The following is a 17,584-nucleotide window of genomic DNA, read 5'->3' on the forward strand; positions in this document are numbered from 1 at the left end:
ATGCTAAAAATTAAAACTCTTTTTTTTGGAAAATGACTTGTTTTACATAAATCACATTCTTTCTGATGAATTCAATTAAATATATAATAAAAAATTCAGATACAAAGGAAATATATTTAAAAAATGAGTCAAAAGCACCTAAGGAAAGAGACACATTTGTTTCCAAATGTAGTCTGCAGTGGCACATGGAGAATGCAGGAGGCTTAGAAACTGCCTACGACTGCATTTTGTGAAAAATGCCCTTTTCGAAATGAATGTCTAGCGCTGCTGTAGACGAAAAATTTATAGAATCTATGGGTCATATTTCATGAACAAGACGTATTCTTCGTCTCCTTTTCTATAGGAAATTGTTCACCCTTGAACGTTTAAATTTTAAGCGATGAAGTCACACTTTTGACATGATGGTAGATGCTGGAAATTTGTTCGAAAATTTAATGTCGTCCATTTTTGAATTACAAATGATGCCAGCAGTATTTTTCTTTATAAATAAAGCTCATGTTTTCCATAGGGATTACTGTTGTATCTTTGAAGACTTTAACATTCTTTAGCTATGTAAAGTCAGATATTTTCTATCTTTTAAAACATATAGACGAAAACATTTTTTTTTAATGTAACTTAAAAGAAAAATCATATTTGTTCTTGAAAGAAAAAGATATTGTGAAAACTGTTCAGAGATACGTGGTGGTCATGAGCTCAGCATCGTGAACCGTACCAATAAATGCGTAAAGTCTGCTGTAAGGAGATTGCACTTAGCCACGCCTTGGTTCAGAAACGTTCATTTTGATCAAGGTGCGATACGCTACTCAAAATTGAAGAACGAATTGGCCCAACTAAAGGGTTGAGATAAGGAAAGCAAAACTTGTCCTATTTACTTTTTCGCCAACAAAGTGCAGCAAGTTCTGCAACTTACGCATTTGAATTTAAAATAATCACGTAACGAATGCATAATAGGAGTACATTTTTATCTTAATTCTACCGATTCTAAAGATTTTACGTTTTTACCATCAAAATTAAATACATTATTCTTCATAATAATGTTAAACATAAAGAAACTTCAATCTGCAAACGGTTAAAAATTAAATTTTCTTACTCAAATTGATTTCTTCCAGTCCTTATTTTAATAAATTATAATACAAAATAAATTTTGCAGACGATAGATTTTGAATGGTTTAGTCTTCTACAGTCGTCTGTTTATAGATAGTTTATTAACAGCGTGTTACTTTTTGTGCGATCTTTGATAGTTATAACAGTTTTCTTTTCTGTTTAAAAATGATTTGAAAGACAGCAAAAGATTATTCTTTTAAGAATCTAACATATTTTTTATGATCTAATATGACTTGAATAGAAATATTACCTCTTATATAAAACTTGTTAAAAATACATTCACATCGCTAAAATGTCATTAATCTCGAAAATATGGCACACGACAATTTTAATTCTTTAGTCAATTTAAGAAATGGACTCGTTTCTGAAACTATTGACAAGTGCCACATTTCCGCAGTCAAACTATTTCTTGTAAATGCATTTTGGGGGAAAAATTAAAAACACTTTTTTGCGCAGTGTCGACAGAAAAAAAGTTCCTGGTTGTGTAATTAATCCACAAGTTACATTCTTTAAGTCAAAAAAAAAAAAAAAAAGTTGGATGAAAAATGTGTATGTATTCTTGAGCGTGCTGACAAAGCTACGCTTCTTAAATTCCAGTTTTTTGTGAATTTTCAATTTAAATAGAATTTAATATAAGATACCAGAATAGTTTAAACATTCAACAGAAGTTGTTCACATAATCTATATTTTAACCTAGTAAATGCGATTCTTCTTACAATTACTGCGGCTTTCATCTTAATTTCCATAAGCTGAAATTAAAAGGAATCTAAAGAATTTTTATACATTTCTATAAATTTTTGCAGTTATAAATGAAGCCCGGATCAAATTTAATGCTACAGTTGTATAAACTCATCCCAGGATCAAAATATCCACACTGTTTGCGGTCTAACTTCAAAGTTTTCGTTCAACTTATTGGTGTACTTTTTTGTATTCTACGTGGAATTATGTCAAGTTTGTTTCGTTTTCCGTTTTCGACAGTCATCTTTCACAAATATGGAGGGATTTAAAAAATTTATGAAAAATTCCAAAACTTAACAAAAGTCAAACTTAAAACTTCATATTTTGTTGATGCATTTTCATTACATTTTTTTTACAACAGCATCCTTTTGAAAAAATTACTTCGTGTAATTCTTTCTTTTTGATTATTGTACATTTTAACGTGTATTGTACACATTATTTATGGTATGTTTAGCATTTTATTAAAGCAAAAAAAATGTACGTACGTTATAATTCGCAAGGCTCCTTCCAAGGTATTAACCGAAGCACAGCTAGTTAGTTGTCTTTGCCCTTATTCATATCCCTTAATGCTGCAGTAAACATTCTAATTGTTAAACACGCGCCTGTAGGCATAGCGTTTAGAAATCTTGGAAACCTTGGGCCCAACACGGACAAGGAGTTTTCATGCTCAAGTTCAAAAAAAAAAAGAAATCCTTTCTGAAGATGGAGACATGTTTGGAACGTATAATAGCAAATTTTCAAACCATAGGCTCTTGTAGTTTTTCCGAGTTGTATTAAAAATCATTCCGACTGCTCCAATACTTCCGTTGCATTACTTTGAATGCATGTTAAAATTTCAGCCTCATCGCACCAAAAGAAGTATACTGCCGTGTGCAGGTAAAGGGCAGTAACTGCAAATTTTTCATATTTCTTTTTTTTTTTTTTTGCATTTTTGTCATCTGTTTTACGTTGTCTTTATTGTACAAGCTCGTTTATTAGGTTTCCGCAGAAAAAAAGGCGTGAAAAAGACGTCTAATTCCAGCATTTCCCCATAGTTAGTATTGAATCCAAAACGCGTTTCTTCAAATGTCTCGAAAACTCATTTTTGCAAATACTGCCGTTTACCTGCACACGGCAGTATAATATAAACAACGTTATTTGTCTGAAACTCACTTCGAATTATGATTCGGACGCTTAAAATCATAAATAGTACAAACCATTTTTGAAAATCGTCCTCATAAGACGAAAAAAGAAAAACTTATGCGTTCTGCCAACTAATTTTTATGAGAATTGGAAATATTGTTGAAACTAAGACTACTGCGGGGAGTTCCTCCCCCTCCCCCCATACTTTGCTAGTATGATTTGAAGGGAGAGTTACACTATTAACTTAAACCAGATATTTTAGTATAACTTGGAAACTTTAAACAGATCTGAAGACTTATTGATTAAAGAACATTAATAAATATAAAAGACTGACTTGTACTCGATTGCTAGAAAACTCGTTTTTTACTTTTACAAAAAAGGAAGTATTGTATTCGCGAAAAAAATTTCACTTAAAAATCGACCTTAATTTCCATTTTACTCACCCCCGAATGAATGTTGAGTATTTTTTTCGACTCGACCACACGTGGATAAGGGCTTAAGAACGTATAGACACGCGAAATATCCATAATGATGATTCCCGAGTTAATTACAACGAGATTTCTCTTGACGGCTGTATGTACGTATGTATGTGCGTATGTGTGTATGTATCTCGCATAACTCAAGAACGGTATGTAATTGAAAGTTGAAATTTGGTACGTAGATTCCTAGTGAGGTCTAGTTGTGCACCTCCTCTTTTGGTTGCATTCGGGTGTTTCTGAAGGGGTCTTTTGACGTTTTTTTTTGGGGGGGGGAATCATTGTTAATTTCGAAGTAAGCTCGAGTGGTGTTATAATTTGGTGGAAACTTGGCGATATATCGCCAGTGTTTTTTTCGCCAAGTTTTGTCGCCAACTTGGCGACAAAGTTGACGATTTTTTTTTTTTTGTTAATTTGATTTCAATTTGGCCACTGCTGGCGATGTTTAGAGAGTAAACTATTGAATCACATTAAAAATGCCAGTAATGGGGAAATGACATTAAATTGGAGTAAAAGGAAGTCATGTGATGCACACATCAGCTCGTTAAAAAAAGGATCATGTCTGTCTCTAAAGCTTTCTACACATCACGAAATTCGAGATTGACAGGTTTCACTGCAAATACAAAATAAAGTCTTAGTGAACGGCTGAATAAATATAGTAAGTCATTCTTTAGTGTCAAACACGTTTTCAGAAGTGAACGACACAGGGTTTTAGGAGTGTCCAGAAACAGCCCCGTGTGAAAGGTTAATACGAACTGATAGCGTTCTAAACGCTTCATCGACAAGCAGAGGGCGGAGTTTCTTGAAAGTTAAAGATGGTGTAGCGGGAAGGTCTAATCACGTTTCCTTCACACAGAATTAATGAGTTATTTATGGCGGTATATTCTACAATGTTACTTATCAAAATCTTTACGAACTAAATTACGTGTTACAATTTGTTTGATTTGTTGGGTGTAAGTAGCTTAGAAAACGTGAACTGATCCCGGGATAGGGAAGTAATATTATTGTATCAATTATTTATTGAAATGATTTATTTATTATCTTGTTTTCAACTGTTGCTTCATCGATAGATTGATGCTGTTTTTTACACTTGCATTCAGAACTGCCTTCTGAACTCAGTCTATTATGTAGTCTTTTGCAGTTTTGGGCTTTGGTATGGGTTGTATACCTCTGAAGTGATGAGTAATTATTTATTATGTGGAAGAATCAGCGTCAAAAAAAGTTGTTTTTCTCATCGAGAAAAAATCTGGAAGTTACTAATGTTATCCATTTTGAAACATTTTTCATTCCATTAATTTTTGATTAGGATTTGTGATAAATGAAAAAATCATAAATTTGGGTATGGAGTCATGATTTTAAGTCTTAGTGAGGGTAACTCAGCAAATACTGAAGCTAGCAAAATAATTGCATGCATTTTTAAGCGAAATTGGAAATGGTTTAAAGAAAAAAAATGGTGTTGTCTCTTCTAATCTTAAAAAAGGTATGGTATGCAAGGGTAGCCACTTTAAGAAAATAATTTGTTATCATAAGTTTCTAGGCATCTAGATTGGTATTGCAGTATCTTAGATTGTAGAATAAATTCCTGTGTTTTTTTTTTTTTTTTTAATATCACAGGCCGTTAGAGTTAGTTATATTGACACAAAACCTAAACAATACAATTAAGTTTCAGAAATTTTTACTTATTCTTGCGTCTAAAATCAATTTAATGCGTTTGGGCTTGACAAATTGAAACACGATTTTGAGGAAAGCAATTCACAGAAGATGTTACAAAAGGAAAATTGCTTAACTAATCATATTTTTAGATACATTCAACATATAAGGGGTTCTTGTGAATATGGCATGTTTCACTAAGATAACTTGAAAAATTCTCGATTGAATGTAGTACTTGTCCTATCTTCAAAAAAAGAAAAAAAAACCGCAAAGAGCCATTTTGTGTTCCTGTGATGACTATTTCTTTTTTTAGCACGTGACGTATATATTTTCATCACTATTTTTTTTTTAATGAAAGTACAGTTTAAACTATTTAATAGGCAAATATATAAATGATTGCGAACCAATTAAGGTAAGTTCATTACAGGAATTACTTTTTTTATTCAATTAGATATTACTCATTTTTGTAAATTAGTACTAATGTTAATCAAATTAGTATTAGGGCACTTGTAAACGCAACCTTTGGGCAGATGTGAACAGTGCAGATACGTACTTCCATTATATTAAAATTACTGTATGATCTTCTAAATTTAAAAATTGTTTAAACTTTAAAATTTTTTATTTTGCCAATTGTTGAAAATTTATCTGTTTTTCAAGATTTTTTTAAACTAATAGTTGGCGAACAAAAGAGAGACAAACTATTTTAATTAAATTAAAAACTTTATCTTAAAACTATTTTCAAAATGCATTATTATTTATCCTTTATAAAACTTAAAAGTAATTATAAATAAAGATAACCATTATATAATAAAGTATATCTAATTCCGGTGTAGACTTCTTAATATTTTCTATTGTATATCGAGTGGAGAAGTATAAATTGCAAAAGTATCCGCTACGTTATTTTCCAATATTTGGAAAAAAAAAAAAAAAAGCTTTTCTTATTGAGTCAATACGGTAAAACTTAAATTCACACAAAATATACTATTAACCTTTCAATGAAATTGGTATCTATATATTTTTTTTATAATAAAGAATTTTATATTTTCTTTGAAACATGAGGATTATCTTTTTTTAGATTTTTCATATGTGCCGTAGGCAGGTTCATATGCGGACAATTGAAAACGTGTTTTAGAAAGACTGTGAAGAAATATTTTATTTTAGAAGCTCAAAAGAAACCATAATATAAAGAAAATACTATTCAAACATGTGAACTTTGCTTTAAGAAATTGAGAATATTTTTCGAAAAGTGAAGAAATTAAAAAAAATATTCCTCGTGTGCTTCTCTTTCCCTTACATGAGCAATTATACTACTTTCAAGGTGAAATTTTTAAGAAAAACATGATTCATATAAGATATTACTACGCTAAATAATCATTTTAGGTGACTTTGTTAAGTTTTATTTTGTGTAATAACCTTTGTAATGTTACAAAACTAAGTAAGTGAAAGGCTCGCACATACTTGCCCGGTACTTGTTTACGTTTATGATCGGTACCAATCATCTACGAATGAATCTAGCTTAGAATTTTCAAGCTTTTTCAGTTGTTTTCAAAAACTTTAACACAACAAAGGATACTCAACCAAAAAATATAAACTGAATTTATTGATAAGACTGTCGGAGCAAAAGCACACTCAAAGGCTCCAACGATGGATTCAATCCAATTCTGGCAGAGGATCAAATTCGATTATTTTCATTTTCTAAAACTTTTGCAATGATTTGAAGCACACTGCTGGATATTTATAGTACAAATACCGTGAAATATTTTAACTTAAGTTTTAAAAAAAATATATTAATTTGATCAAACCAGGAACGTAATATCTATAGAGATCTTTAAAGTAAATAGGTTTTGCAATATTTCTCGACTGGAAGTTTTATTTGTTATTGATTATGAATTAGACTAGAAAGTTTTAGTTCGAATGTTCATTTAGTGTTAACTATGTTTTACGTCTTGTAGGGTGTGAACCATGTTGTACGTCCTAGGTGTGTAATAACTTTCTGGCGAACGTAACTTTTCTTAAGTTAGAGAAACATAGTGAACTTCCTCCTCCTCCCCATAATTTGTGTTATGAATTCAGTTCTTGCGAAAAAACTTTATAAACGTGTGTAGATGTGTCCATTACAATGAATTTAATGAGAAAACTTAATAATCAAGATTTTATTTAAAAAAAAATAAGAACATTTATTTTATCCTTAAATGTCATTAGTTTTTTTTTTTTTTTAACGATTTATTCAATAATTTGGCGGTTCCACTCTTTTTTTTTTTTTGAGTCAAACATCACGTGACGTAATTTTCAATTAACTACATATTTATAAGCATTTATAATGGATAACAATAAATATTATTTGTTTCCTCTAAATATCAAAAAAGCACAACTGCTTAGTTGTTTTAATGTTTAATTGATTTAAAATTTTCATTGTGCCCATATCACAGAAATATACTTTATATAATCAGATTTGTTTTCTTCACAGTCGTCAATCTCTAAAAAAAATCGTTTTCTGGATTACTTGTAGAAGTAAATAAAAAAATCTTGATACAATAACTTTGAGCTAAAGCTTTGAGCAATACTTTGAGCGTTGTAAGTTGATTAGCGAGTTTCCTACCCGTAAAATTGTGTTAGACCAGTATATTGTGTTATATCTAATTAAGTATCATATTGCTCAAACATATGTATATATGTACTAAAAAGTAAAACTAAAATTAAATGTATTTGATTCGTGTATACAATAGTAATCTCTTCATAGTAAATATAAGTAAGGTTTCAAAGAAATTCTGAAAGGAAGTCTGTGGCAGGCCTGGGTCCTGGAGATCCCATTGCTCTACAGCCTTGAAATTTTGTACAAAATTATTTCGAACCCCGGTGGTTTGCACCAGGGGTTTAGTTTTTTAAAATTCGAATTAGTTTTTTCGCAATTTTTTTAAGCTGAAAAATCGCATAAATTCCCTATTATTACCTACTTGTACGGTGACATGCGGGGTGTGGGCACAATAATTGAACAAGTAAGAAACATAAACGACTATATTTACACACACGAGTATTTATATTAGGTTATCTTAACGAGATCTACACAGAGACTGAAACATAGTTACTGCGGAGCATGCGTCGACGATCACTCCCTCTAGCGGTGCGTTCTCCTAGTGTACTTACCTCGAACATTCCGCCCACCTTGAAACACTGCTGTTTCAACATGAAATATTTAAGTGTTACTATAAATACAAAAAGCAATTAAAATATGAATAATGCAATTATGAATACAAAAATTTGCAATTTAAACAAAATGAAATGTAAAATAAAGTTCAAAAGTCAATCACTGTCCATTGGCAGTTTGCATAACTTAACAATGGGTCTCTTAAGCAGTCCGTCAGAAGTTTTTACTGCTGCCACTCTAACACAACCGTCCTTTCCTGGAAAAACCTCTGAGATGCGTCCCAGACGCCACTTTAGCGGGGGTAAGTTTTCATTTTTAACCAGCACAAGGTCTCCAACTTTCAAATTGGGTTTTCTGGAAAACCACTTTGGTCGTTGTTGTAAACGGGTCACGTACTCGGAACTCCAACGCTTCCAGAAGTGCTGCAATAGACGTTGCGTCAGCTGCCAGCGTGTCAGATGGTTGAGTTTAGAAGATGTAAAATCTGTTTCTGGAACAGCGTTTAGAGGACCACCAATAAGAAAGTGTCCTGGTGTGAGCACTGAAAGGTCATTTGGATCACTGGACAGAGGTGAGAGAGGACGAGAGTTGAGACAGGCCTCAACTTGCACTATGATCGTGTATAACTCTTCGTAAGTTAATATCACGTTTGATATGATGCGCTTAAGATGGAATTTCACAGATTTGATGCCCGCTTCCCAAATGCCTCCCATGTGAGGAGCAGCTGGTGGGTTGAAGTGCCAGTTGATACCTTCATCAGATAAGTAATGAGCGATTTTTTCATTATGGTTTGGTGATTTGAACAATGCATTAAGTTCGTCAAGTTCCTTCTTTGCACCAATAAAATTAGTGCCGCAGTCACTGTAAATGTCAGAACATTTACCGCGACGTGAAATAAAACGTTTAAAAGCAGCTATGAAGGCATTTGTTGACAAATCACTAACTAGTTCACAGTGAATTGCTCTAGTTGAAAAGCACACAAACAGACATAGATATGCCTTGCAGGTTTTTGCTCTGGAGCTCTTTGACATCCGTATGGAGAAAGGGCCACCATAGTCAACGCCACATTTAAGAAATGGTCGGGTTGGAGTTACTCGTGCAGCTGGCAAATCGCCTAACATTTGCTGAGCGGTTTGAGCTTTAATCTTAGCACATGTCATGCATTTCCTAATGCATTGTCGAATAGTATCTCTAGCAGATAGTATCCAGTATTCACGTTGAATGCACGCTTGAAGTAACTGAGGTCCAGCATGTAAGTTTGTTACATGTAATGAAGAAATCAACAGGTCTGTGAAAAAGCTGCGTTTAGGTAACAAAACAGGATATTTTTGATTTTCCGGTAGGTTTGCATGGCGAAGACGACCGCCCACCCTGAGCAAACCGTCATCATCAAGGAAAGGATTTAGAGACAAGATCTTACTCTTTGTAGGTAGTGTGCGAGAATGTTTCAAACAGTATATTTCTGGGTGAAAATTCTGTTGTTGAACTTGTTTGATCCAAAATTTAAGTGCATGATCAAGTTCTTGTGACGACAGTAGTCCTAAATTTCTTTTTTCCTTTGAACGTTTGCAATTGTAAATAAACCTGAAACAATAAGCTGTAACTCGCTTCAATTTGGAGAGCGAAGAAAATTTATGCAATAATTCTAGAATGTCACTCTTTTCTGCTGTCGCTGTTGCGACGTGGGTTGCAGGTACGGTTTTCTTTTCTTCTGCACGAATTTCATCAGTTTCAATGTACTGAAATGGTTCGTGCGAGATATCTTCTTGCGAATACAAGAAATCAGGGCCTCGCCACCACAGCGGAAAGTTCTGCAATTGTTCAAGGGTCATTCCCCGTGAGGCACAGTCTGCTGGATTTAATTTGCCGTCTACGTGGTTCCAAAGAGCTTCAGGAACAAGCTCATGAATCTTTTCTACTCTATGCGCAACAAAAGTTTTCCACCGGCTAGAGTGTGATGCTAGCCAGCCCAAAACAATTGTGGAATCGGTCCAGCATAATGTCTTAACTGCATCGAGTTGTAGCGCTCGAGACGTAAAGCGAACAAGTTTAGCTAACAAGAAGGCACCACAAAGTTCAAGTCGAGGAAGAGAAACAAATTTTATAGGTGATACTCTGGTCTTGCTAGTAACCAGTTGCACATTAATGTTGCCATTCATCGAAATCGTTCGTATGTATACTGCAGCCGCGTATGCTTTTTCGGAGGCATCACAAAATCCGTGAAGTTCTATGATGTTGCTGTAAGGTTGAAGAATGTACCTGGGTACTTTAATTTCTTTTAGTTGAGATAAGTCTTCGACTAGAGATTTCCATTCTAGCTGTAAATCTGGTGGAAGATTTTCGTCCCAGCTGAGCTTCAATTTCCAGAGGTGTTGAATAAGCAACTTGAATTTAAGAATAACGGGAGAAATCCAACCAGAAGGATCGAAAATTGTAGATATGAAGGATAGCACAATACGTTTGCTGCAAAATTTTGAAACAGGAGGTAAATTCCACCTAAAAGAAAAAGTGTCCGTTGCTGGGTTCCACAGAACTCCAAGGGTCTTAACATCATCTCTAATTTCCAGAGGCAAAGATGTTGCACGACTTTCTGGGGGAATATTTTCAAGTACCAATTCTTCATTCGATGACCATTTTTTGATTTCAAATCCTCCACGCTTCAACATTTCAATTATTTCTTGTTGCAGTTGAATTACTTCTTCAACGGACTCGGCTCCAGTCATGAGATCGTCTACATAAAAATCTGATTTAACTACTTGAGACGCGTGCGGAAATTTCTCACTTTCTTCTACTGCAAGTTGTTGCAGACATTTCGTGGCCAAATATGGAGCTGAAGCTGTGCCATATGTGACTGTCAGCAAGCGGAATTCCTTAACTTCCTCGTCTGACGATTGTCTCCAGAGTATTTTTTGGTATTGTGTGTCGTCCGGTTGAATCAAAATTTGCCTATACATTTTAACAATGTCACTTGTCATAGCGATTCTATGTTTGCGAAATCTCAATAATAGGGTTGCTATGTCGTCCTGTAAAGTTGGACCTACCATAAGCTTGTCGTTGAGAGATGCTCCACTTGACGATTTAGCAGACGCATCGAAGACAACGCGAAACTTAGAAGAAGACTGAGATGATTTCATAACAGCATGATGCGGAAGATAGAAATGTTCTCCTGAATTATCATTTTCTGAACACAGTTCCATGTGACCTAACATTTCATATTCGAGCATGAATTCTCTGTATAATTTCATTTTTTCGGGTTTTTTGACAAAACTCTTCTCATTTTGAATCAACCTCTTTTCTGCGACTTCACGAGATGAACCCAATTTTAGATTATCATTGTGAAAAGGTAACCTTACGATAAACCTACCCTCATCATTACGTGTAAATGTGGAGTGAAAATGGTTTTCACATGCCTGTTCTGAAGGGGAGAGTATTTTTTTGTTTGGAATTTCTTCTAATTCCCACAACTTCTGAACTTCGAACTCCTCGCAACGAGTGAAGTGAGTATAAACGCGATTCGAGTTGCTTTGAGTTTTTCCCACTTTTCCCAAGATAATCCATCCAAAAATTGTTTCCTGCGCCATCAAATTCTCTCCTGGAATAACAATATGCCCACTCAGCATTATGTTTGCTAGCACGTCAGCACCCAGTAGGACATCAATGGTGCTAGGTTGATTACAATTTTTATCTGCAAGTATCAAATGCTTAAAATATTTTAATTTCGCATCATCAATTTTATTCTGGGGAAGATTATTTGTAATTTTAGGGATGGTTAATGCATCAACAGTGAGTGTCAAATCAGTATCTGAGACTGGCGATATTTTAATTTGAGCTGCACCCGAAATTTTATTCGATTCATTAGAACCTAACCCTGCAACAGTAACACTAACCCGCTGCCGTGGAATACCTAACCGCTGTAAACAATCCTCTCTAAAAAAGCTTGCTTGAGATGCACAATCAATTAGAGCTTTACAAACATGCGCATTTCCATACTTGTCATGCACATTAATAATAGCAGTTGGAAGCAAAACATTTTGCGCATTCAAATTAGATTCCGAATAATGATTTGATACTAACGTATCACTTTTATGTTCCTCATTTTTGACATGTGTCGTTTCGTGGAGCAAAGTGTTATGCTTGCGATCGCATTTTTTGCACTTTGAACTCTTACAAGTATTGGCAAAATGATTTGGTCTTAAACAATTCAAACAAATTTTCATTTGCATTACAAATTCCTTTCTCGCACTAATTGGCATTTCTTTAAATTTATCGCACTGATAAATTACATGAGAATTATCCTTACAGTATAAACAAGTGTTCGTGAGCGCGATATGTTTTGACTCTATTTTGTTTTTTGATGAGAAAGATTTTTCGTTCGGTGTCCTTGACGAAAATGATCCGGCGCCATGTGTGTTATGTATCAGACACGCTAAAGCTGCAGCGCGTTTTTCAATGAATTCGCGAAATGATTTGAATGTTGGAACTTCCGATCTGTTCAAACTCAATGTAAACTGACGTAATGTTTCAGAATCCAGTTTCTTTTTCAAGAAATAAACTAGAATGGTATCCCAATGATATACTGGTTGTTTTAGTATTTCTAAAGTGTCAATACACTGATTAGTAATATCTAATAACTTTCTTAATCCATGAGATGACTCAGAATTTAAATTTGGTTGCGAAAATAATCGGTCTAGGGTTGCATTAATTATTTCCGAAACGTTTTCATATCTATCACTAATTAATTTCCATGCTTTATCGTAATTTTCATTCGTAATTTGCAGAGCTTGAATTAGAACAGATGCTTGGCCTTTAATCGAAAGCTTGAGATATTGCAAACGTTGAGCATCAGAAAGAGATGAATTGTTATGAATGGTTGCAATGAATAAGTCACGAAAACTTAGCCATTCACAAAAATTGCCTGAAAATGTTGGTAGTTCTATTTTGGGTAATTTAACAGAGTTCAAATGATGTTCTGAATTAAACTGGTTTGATACGTGAGAAGTATTATTCGTACTGGTCTCACCTGCTGTTTTGGTTTTAATTTCTTTAGAAATTGTTACCTTTAAACTTTCAATTTTGGATGCGATTTCATCATATTCTTTGTCGTTTGCCTCGATTTCTGTATCCTTTTGAGCTAGGATAATTTCCGTGTTTAACTCATGCAATTCATGCCATAAATCCCGAGAATCAGAGCCATATATTTCGAGTTCATCAATAGTAATTGCATCTGAATTAATTTTGTCGTTAAGAATATTAATTAATCGAGTCGTCCTACCTTTGAGGTAGCTCCGTTTCTTCTTTAGGTTATCCATAGTGTTTGAATGTTCTACTCGTTGACAATTGAATTGTGCTTCTTCCACTAATTTATTGCTCCTGTCGACGGACCAGAAACATGTACGGTGACATGCGGGGTGTGGGCACAATAATTGAACAAGTACTTAACATAAACGACTATATTTACACACACGAGTATTTATATTAGGTTATCTTAACGAGATCTACACAGAGACTGAAACATAGTTACTGCGGAGCATGCGTCGACGATCACTCCCTCTAGCGGTGCGTTCTCCTAGTGTACTTACCTCGAACACTACTAAAGGGGTGAAAAAGTACTTACACATATTAGTATTATACTAGCTGCGTACCCGGCGTTGCACGGGCTACTTAAAAAATGAAAGATATGTCCAGTTGGTGTTTTTGTATTACTCTGACATCAGTTTCTAAAGCGCTGAAGAATAAAAAAAAAATACGCGTATTGCAAGGTTTGCAAAGCACCAGTAGAGCATATTTTTGGCAAAAATTTCTTTAACGTTAATCATAGTTATCAATGATACAAGTTATGAGTATTTTCAATTAGCACAAAAGATGAAAATATATGCATTATCAACTATAATCTGTGCTCACTTTAAACTGAATTAAATCTGATAGACTATATCTGAACTATTTATGTACAATTACAATCAACTTTTTACATAAAATGACACACCCTTTTTTGGTTGATTATGTGACGCTAAAGCACCAAGACTTACTAAATACCAATAAGCATTAATTTAATATCAAGACATCATATTCCAATTAAGCTTTAGTTAAAATCCTTAAAAACAATCCTTTTTGTTCAACTTCTTTTTCATGCTTTAAAGAAATCCAAACAATCTTAATTTAACGTGTTCTTTTAACGATACAAACTGTATTTGAAAAATAAAAACAGGAAGGAAAAAGAGAGTTATTACAATTCGAAAACTCACCCATGTGACGGTAAAAAGTCCAACAAAATAAACATAATTAGTCGCACATCCTAAATGTACCAAAATATGAAGCCAGTGAATGATATACCTACACTACAATTAATAAACATAGCTAAAGAAACAACTTTCATATGCGAAAAGAGTTAAGAACGTTGAATGTAAAAAATAAAAAAAAAGACAGACGATAAATAAAGGCTATGTCCGAATAGAGCAACCAATTTTAAACTAATTTAAAATGAAATTCTAGATGGAAACGTTGTTTTAAGATTTGGACAGCAGCCAAATAAAATCTCTTTTAAAACAATTTTTAGAATTTTATTTGCTCACCCATATGCAAAATGGCAACAGGAAAGAAATAAAAATTCCTGAATAACGTTATGTTAATTAACGTTTTAATTAATATCTCCGCTAATTAAAGTCGTACAATTACGAGATTGGTTCTATTGTTTTCTTTGGAAATTTTCAAATTGATCGGTATCTCGTTTGACTCTCGATTCGCAGCGGTTCTCGAGAAGATCGATCTTCAGACAGACAGACAGACGGACGCGAACAGATTTTAATATTATAGTGGATATCGCAGGGAAGGATTTTCTGCGCTCTACGCAATCTGTTTAAATGCTCTAATTTAAATAAAGCAGGAGTTGTTTGCCTTTTTAGCTAGAACGTTTTTAGGCTTAGCTAAAATTTGGGCACTACTTTCTTCATTAAATCTCTCAGTAAAAAGCGAAGAAAATGTCCCGCAGTTTTCTTTCTGATACCACTGGAAAGAGCGGCTTTTTTTTTACTCCAGATCTAACTCGACCTTTGGTCGAATAATTAAGCTTCTATCTCTAAAGGAAAAAAAGTAACAAGCTGTTAAAAAAAAAGTTAGAATAATCTCATCTCCATTGAAACTGTTGTTTTATTTGGCGTTGCCATAGTTACGTCTTTTCGATTCGCTTGTTTCTTCTTTCTTATTCAAATTTTAAGGGTTTCGATTTTAACGGAAAATTTTAGGCTCAACTAAATTCAAGCTCCAAGCTATTGAGCAAAATATATTACTAGAGACCACGAATATGAAAGCGACTTTTCAAACGTGCAAAAACTGCAGTTTTGCAAAGCTCAGGAACCCCTTAGCCCTTACGGCTCTGCAAGTTGATACAAGTTATTTTGAAACCCGGGGAAGGGGTGCTTTTTGTTCCAAAGGGAGCTCATAATGTATTTTTATCTGTTTCTTTCTAATTGACGATTTAAATCTTTGCGAATCAAATAAGATTGTGAAACAATCTTCGGGGGTTGGTGAGCGTCAGCGAGCAGGGGGCAGAGCCTCCTAGTAATATAAATAAATACATTCAGAGGAAGGGATATAACGTTAGATGAAAGCATGTGGAAGTTTATCTTCTAATTGGAGCTATTCCTTGAGCTTTTGTTACTTCAGTAACTTTATGAGTTATCATTTCGTATTTTTGCTCATACAGTCGAATCCCGACATACGCGAGAGATGCGTTCCAAGACTCCTCGCGTAAGTCGAAATTTCGCATTGTGGAAAAATGTTGTGTCATATGAATTTTTTATTTACATACCCAATCATTTTAGACATTCAAACACGTTTTAAACTGTTTTTGACCATTTGTTAACTATATATTACCGTTTCTTACATAAAGAGCTGAATCTTTACCATATTTTTTTTAAAGTTGCATTATTCAACATAAAATACTGTTACGATGCACAAAATTAATGATCAATGGGAGAGAGAGACATAAAAATAGAACAGTACGGAACGTATAGTATGTAGTAATAATAAAGCACTGCAGTAGATACAATAAGTTACATTTATAACTTAAAAATTGAAGATGATGATTTACCCTGCGCAATCTGATCGTCATTCCAATATATTTTTAGATACAGTAGCTTCGCAATTGCTTTTATATTATTTACATGTATGGTAATACCCCTCTGGGACTCCCTGGACTTATACAGATTGCCTTCTCTTGACTTTTAATTATACGTGTGAAAGATTCACCCATTTATCTAATTGTCGTGCTACCTTCGACCCACTTTCCAGTTGTTCAAGGTTATCAAGAGTCTTTACCTTTTCTTAAATTGTCGCAAACTTTTGGTTTTTGTTTCCGTCTTCAAACTTAACATGAAACAGCGTGCCTAGGTGCCACAATATTTCATCACCTTTCATATTTAGAGTAAATAAATGTAAAATGAGGAGTGGTGATACATACACACTAACAATGCTATGTTTATAGGGTGGTATGTGGGAACTTGCGCAGTCAGTGATGCTGAAAGGATGAAAATACATTCACGAATTAGTGTTCAGTAGTCAATAACAAAACCGAAACTTAGCATCACAATTCCTTTCCAAATATTTTCGAGTTGAGAGCGAAAAATTCGCTTTAGCTCTAAAATTCGTTGCTCCGAAAAAACTTGCGTTATAGCCATTTCGCGTAAGTCGGATCGCGTTGTAGCGGGAGTCGAATGTATCTTGATAAGTTTAGCTTCTTATATATCGATAACATACTTGTGTTTATACACAGTTAATTTTAATACATAAAATCGAGCTTTTTTATTGGGAAAGCGGGTGTATTAAGGCTTCAAATAGCTGTTTCATCAAATTACAATCTTTTCTACAAAAACGAGATAAAAAGTATCACCGTGGGGTAGCCCGTAAGAACTAAATGAAGAAAGATATACACATTAATTTAAATAAAATCTAGGGAAAAAACTCGATTAAAACTAATTGGTTTGCCGTAAATAAAAATAGCTAATTCTTTAACATATGATTACTGTCTCTTTCTATGTTTACCCTTATTAAAGTTCTATAGGATTATGATGTTGTATTCCAAGTACTATGTTTGATCTCTCCTTCTCTTTGTTTACAGTAGAGTTCGGTTAATCCGAGTTCCATTTAATCCGAGGTAGCTTGAATTCTGTGCCTACTAAACTACTGTACTAAAAATTGCAAAGGAATTAAGTATTGGAAAAGTAACACTAGGGTAACTGTAAAAGAAAACGCGTAAAAATTAAAAAGTGGAGTGCCGGGGATTGTAAGAAAAAAAAATTGAGATTCCTTTATGTGCTTTATTTAAACTTGTGAAATACAAATGTGTATTGCATAT

The 17,584-nt window shown here is 33.8% G+C and overlaps 1 protein-coding gene across 1 annotated transcript; it reads right to left on the minus strand.

Moving 5' to 3' along the window:
* Positions 1-8,390: 8,390 nt before the first annotated feature.
* Positions 8,391-13,544, minus strand: LOC129231194 (uncharacterized). The gene is made up of 2 exons (XM_054865442.1): positions 13,293-13,544; positions 8,391-13,214 (listed from the first exon to the last, which is right to left on the minus strand). Exons 1-2 carry the CDS (start codon positions 13,542-13,544, stop codon positions 8,391-8,393), a joined length of 5,076 nt encoding a protein of 1,691 aa, XP_054721417.1.
* Positions 13,545-17,584: the final 4,040 nt, after the last annotated feature.

This window comes from Uloborus diversus, chromosome 10 (genome assembly GCF_026930045.1).
Source record: "Uloborus diversus isolate 005 chromosome 10, Udiv.v.3.1, whole genome shotgun sequence".
NCBI lineage: Eukaryota > Metazoa > Arthropoda > Arachnida > Araneae > Uloboridae > Uloborus > Uloborus diversus.

Coding starts and splice junctions, on each gene's coding strand:
- LOC129231194 (XM_054865442.1), bottom strand. CDS start 13,544: ATGGATAACCTAAAGAAGAAACGGAGCTACCTCAAAGGTAGGACGACT. Junction 13,215..13,292: donor CCAAAATTGAAAGTTTAAAG/GTAACAATTTCT, acceptor GTATCAAACCAG/TTTAATTCAGAACATCATTT.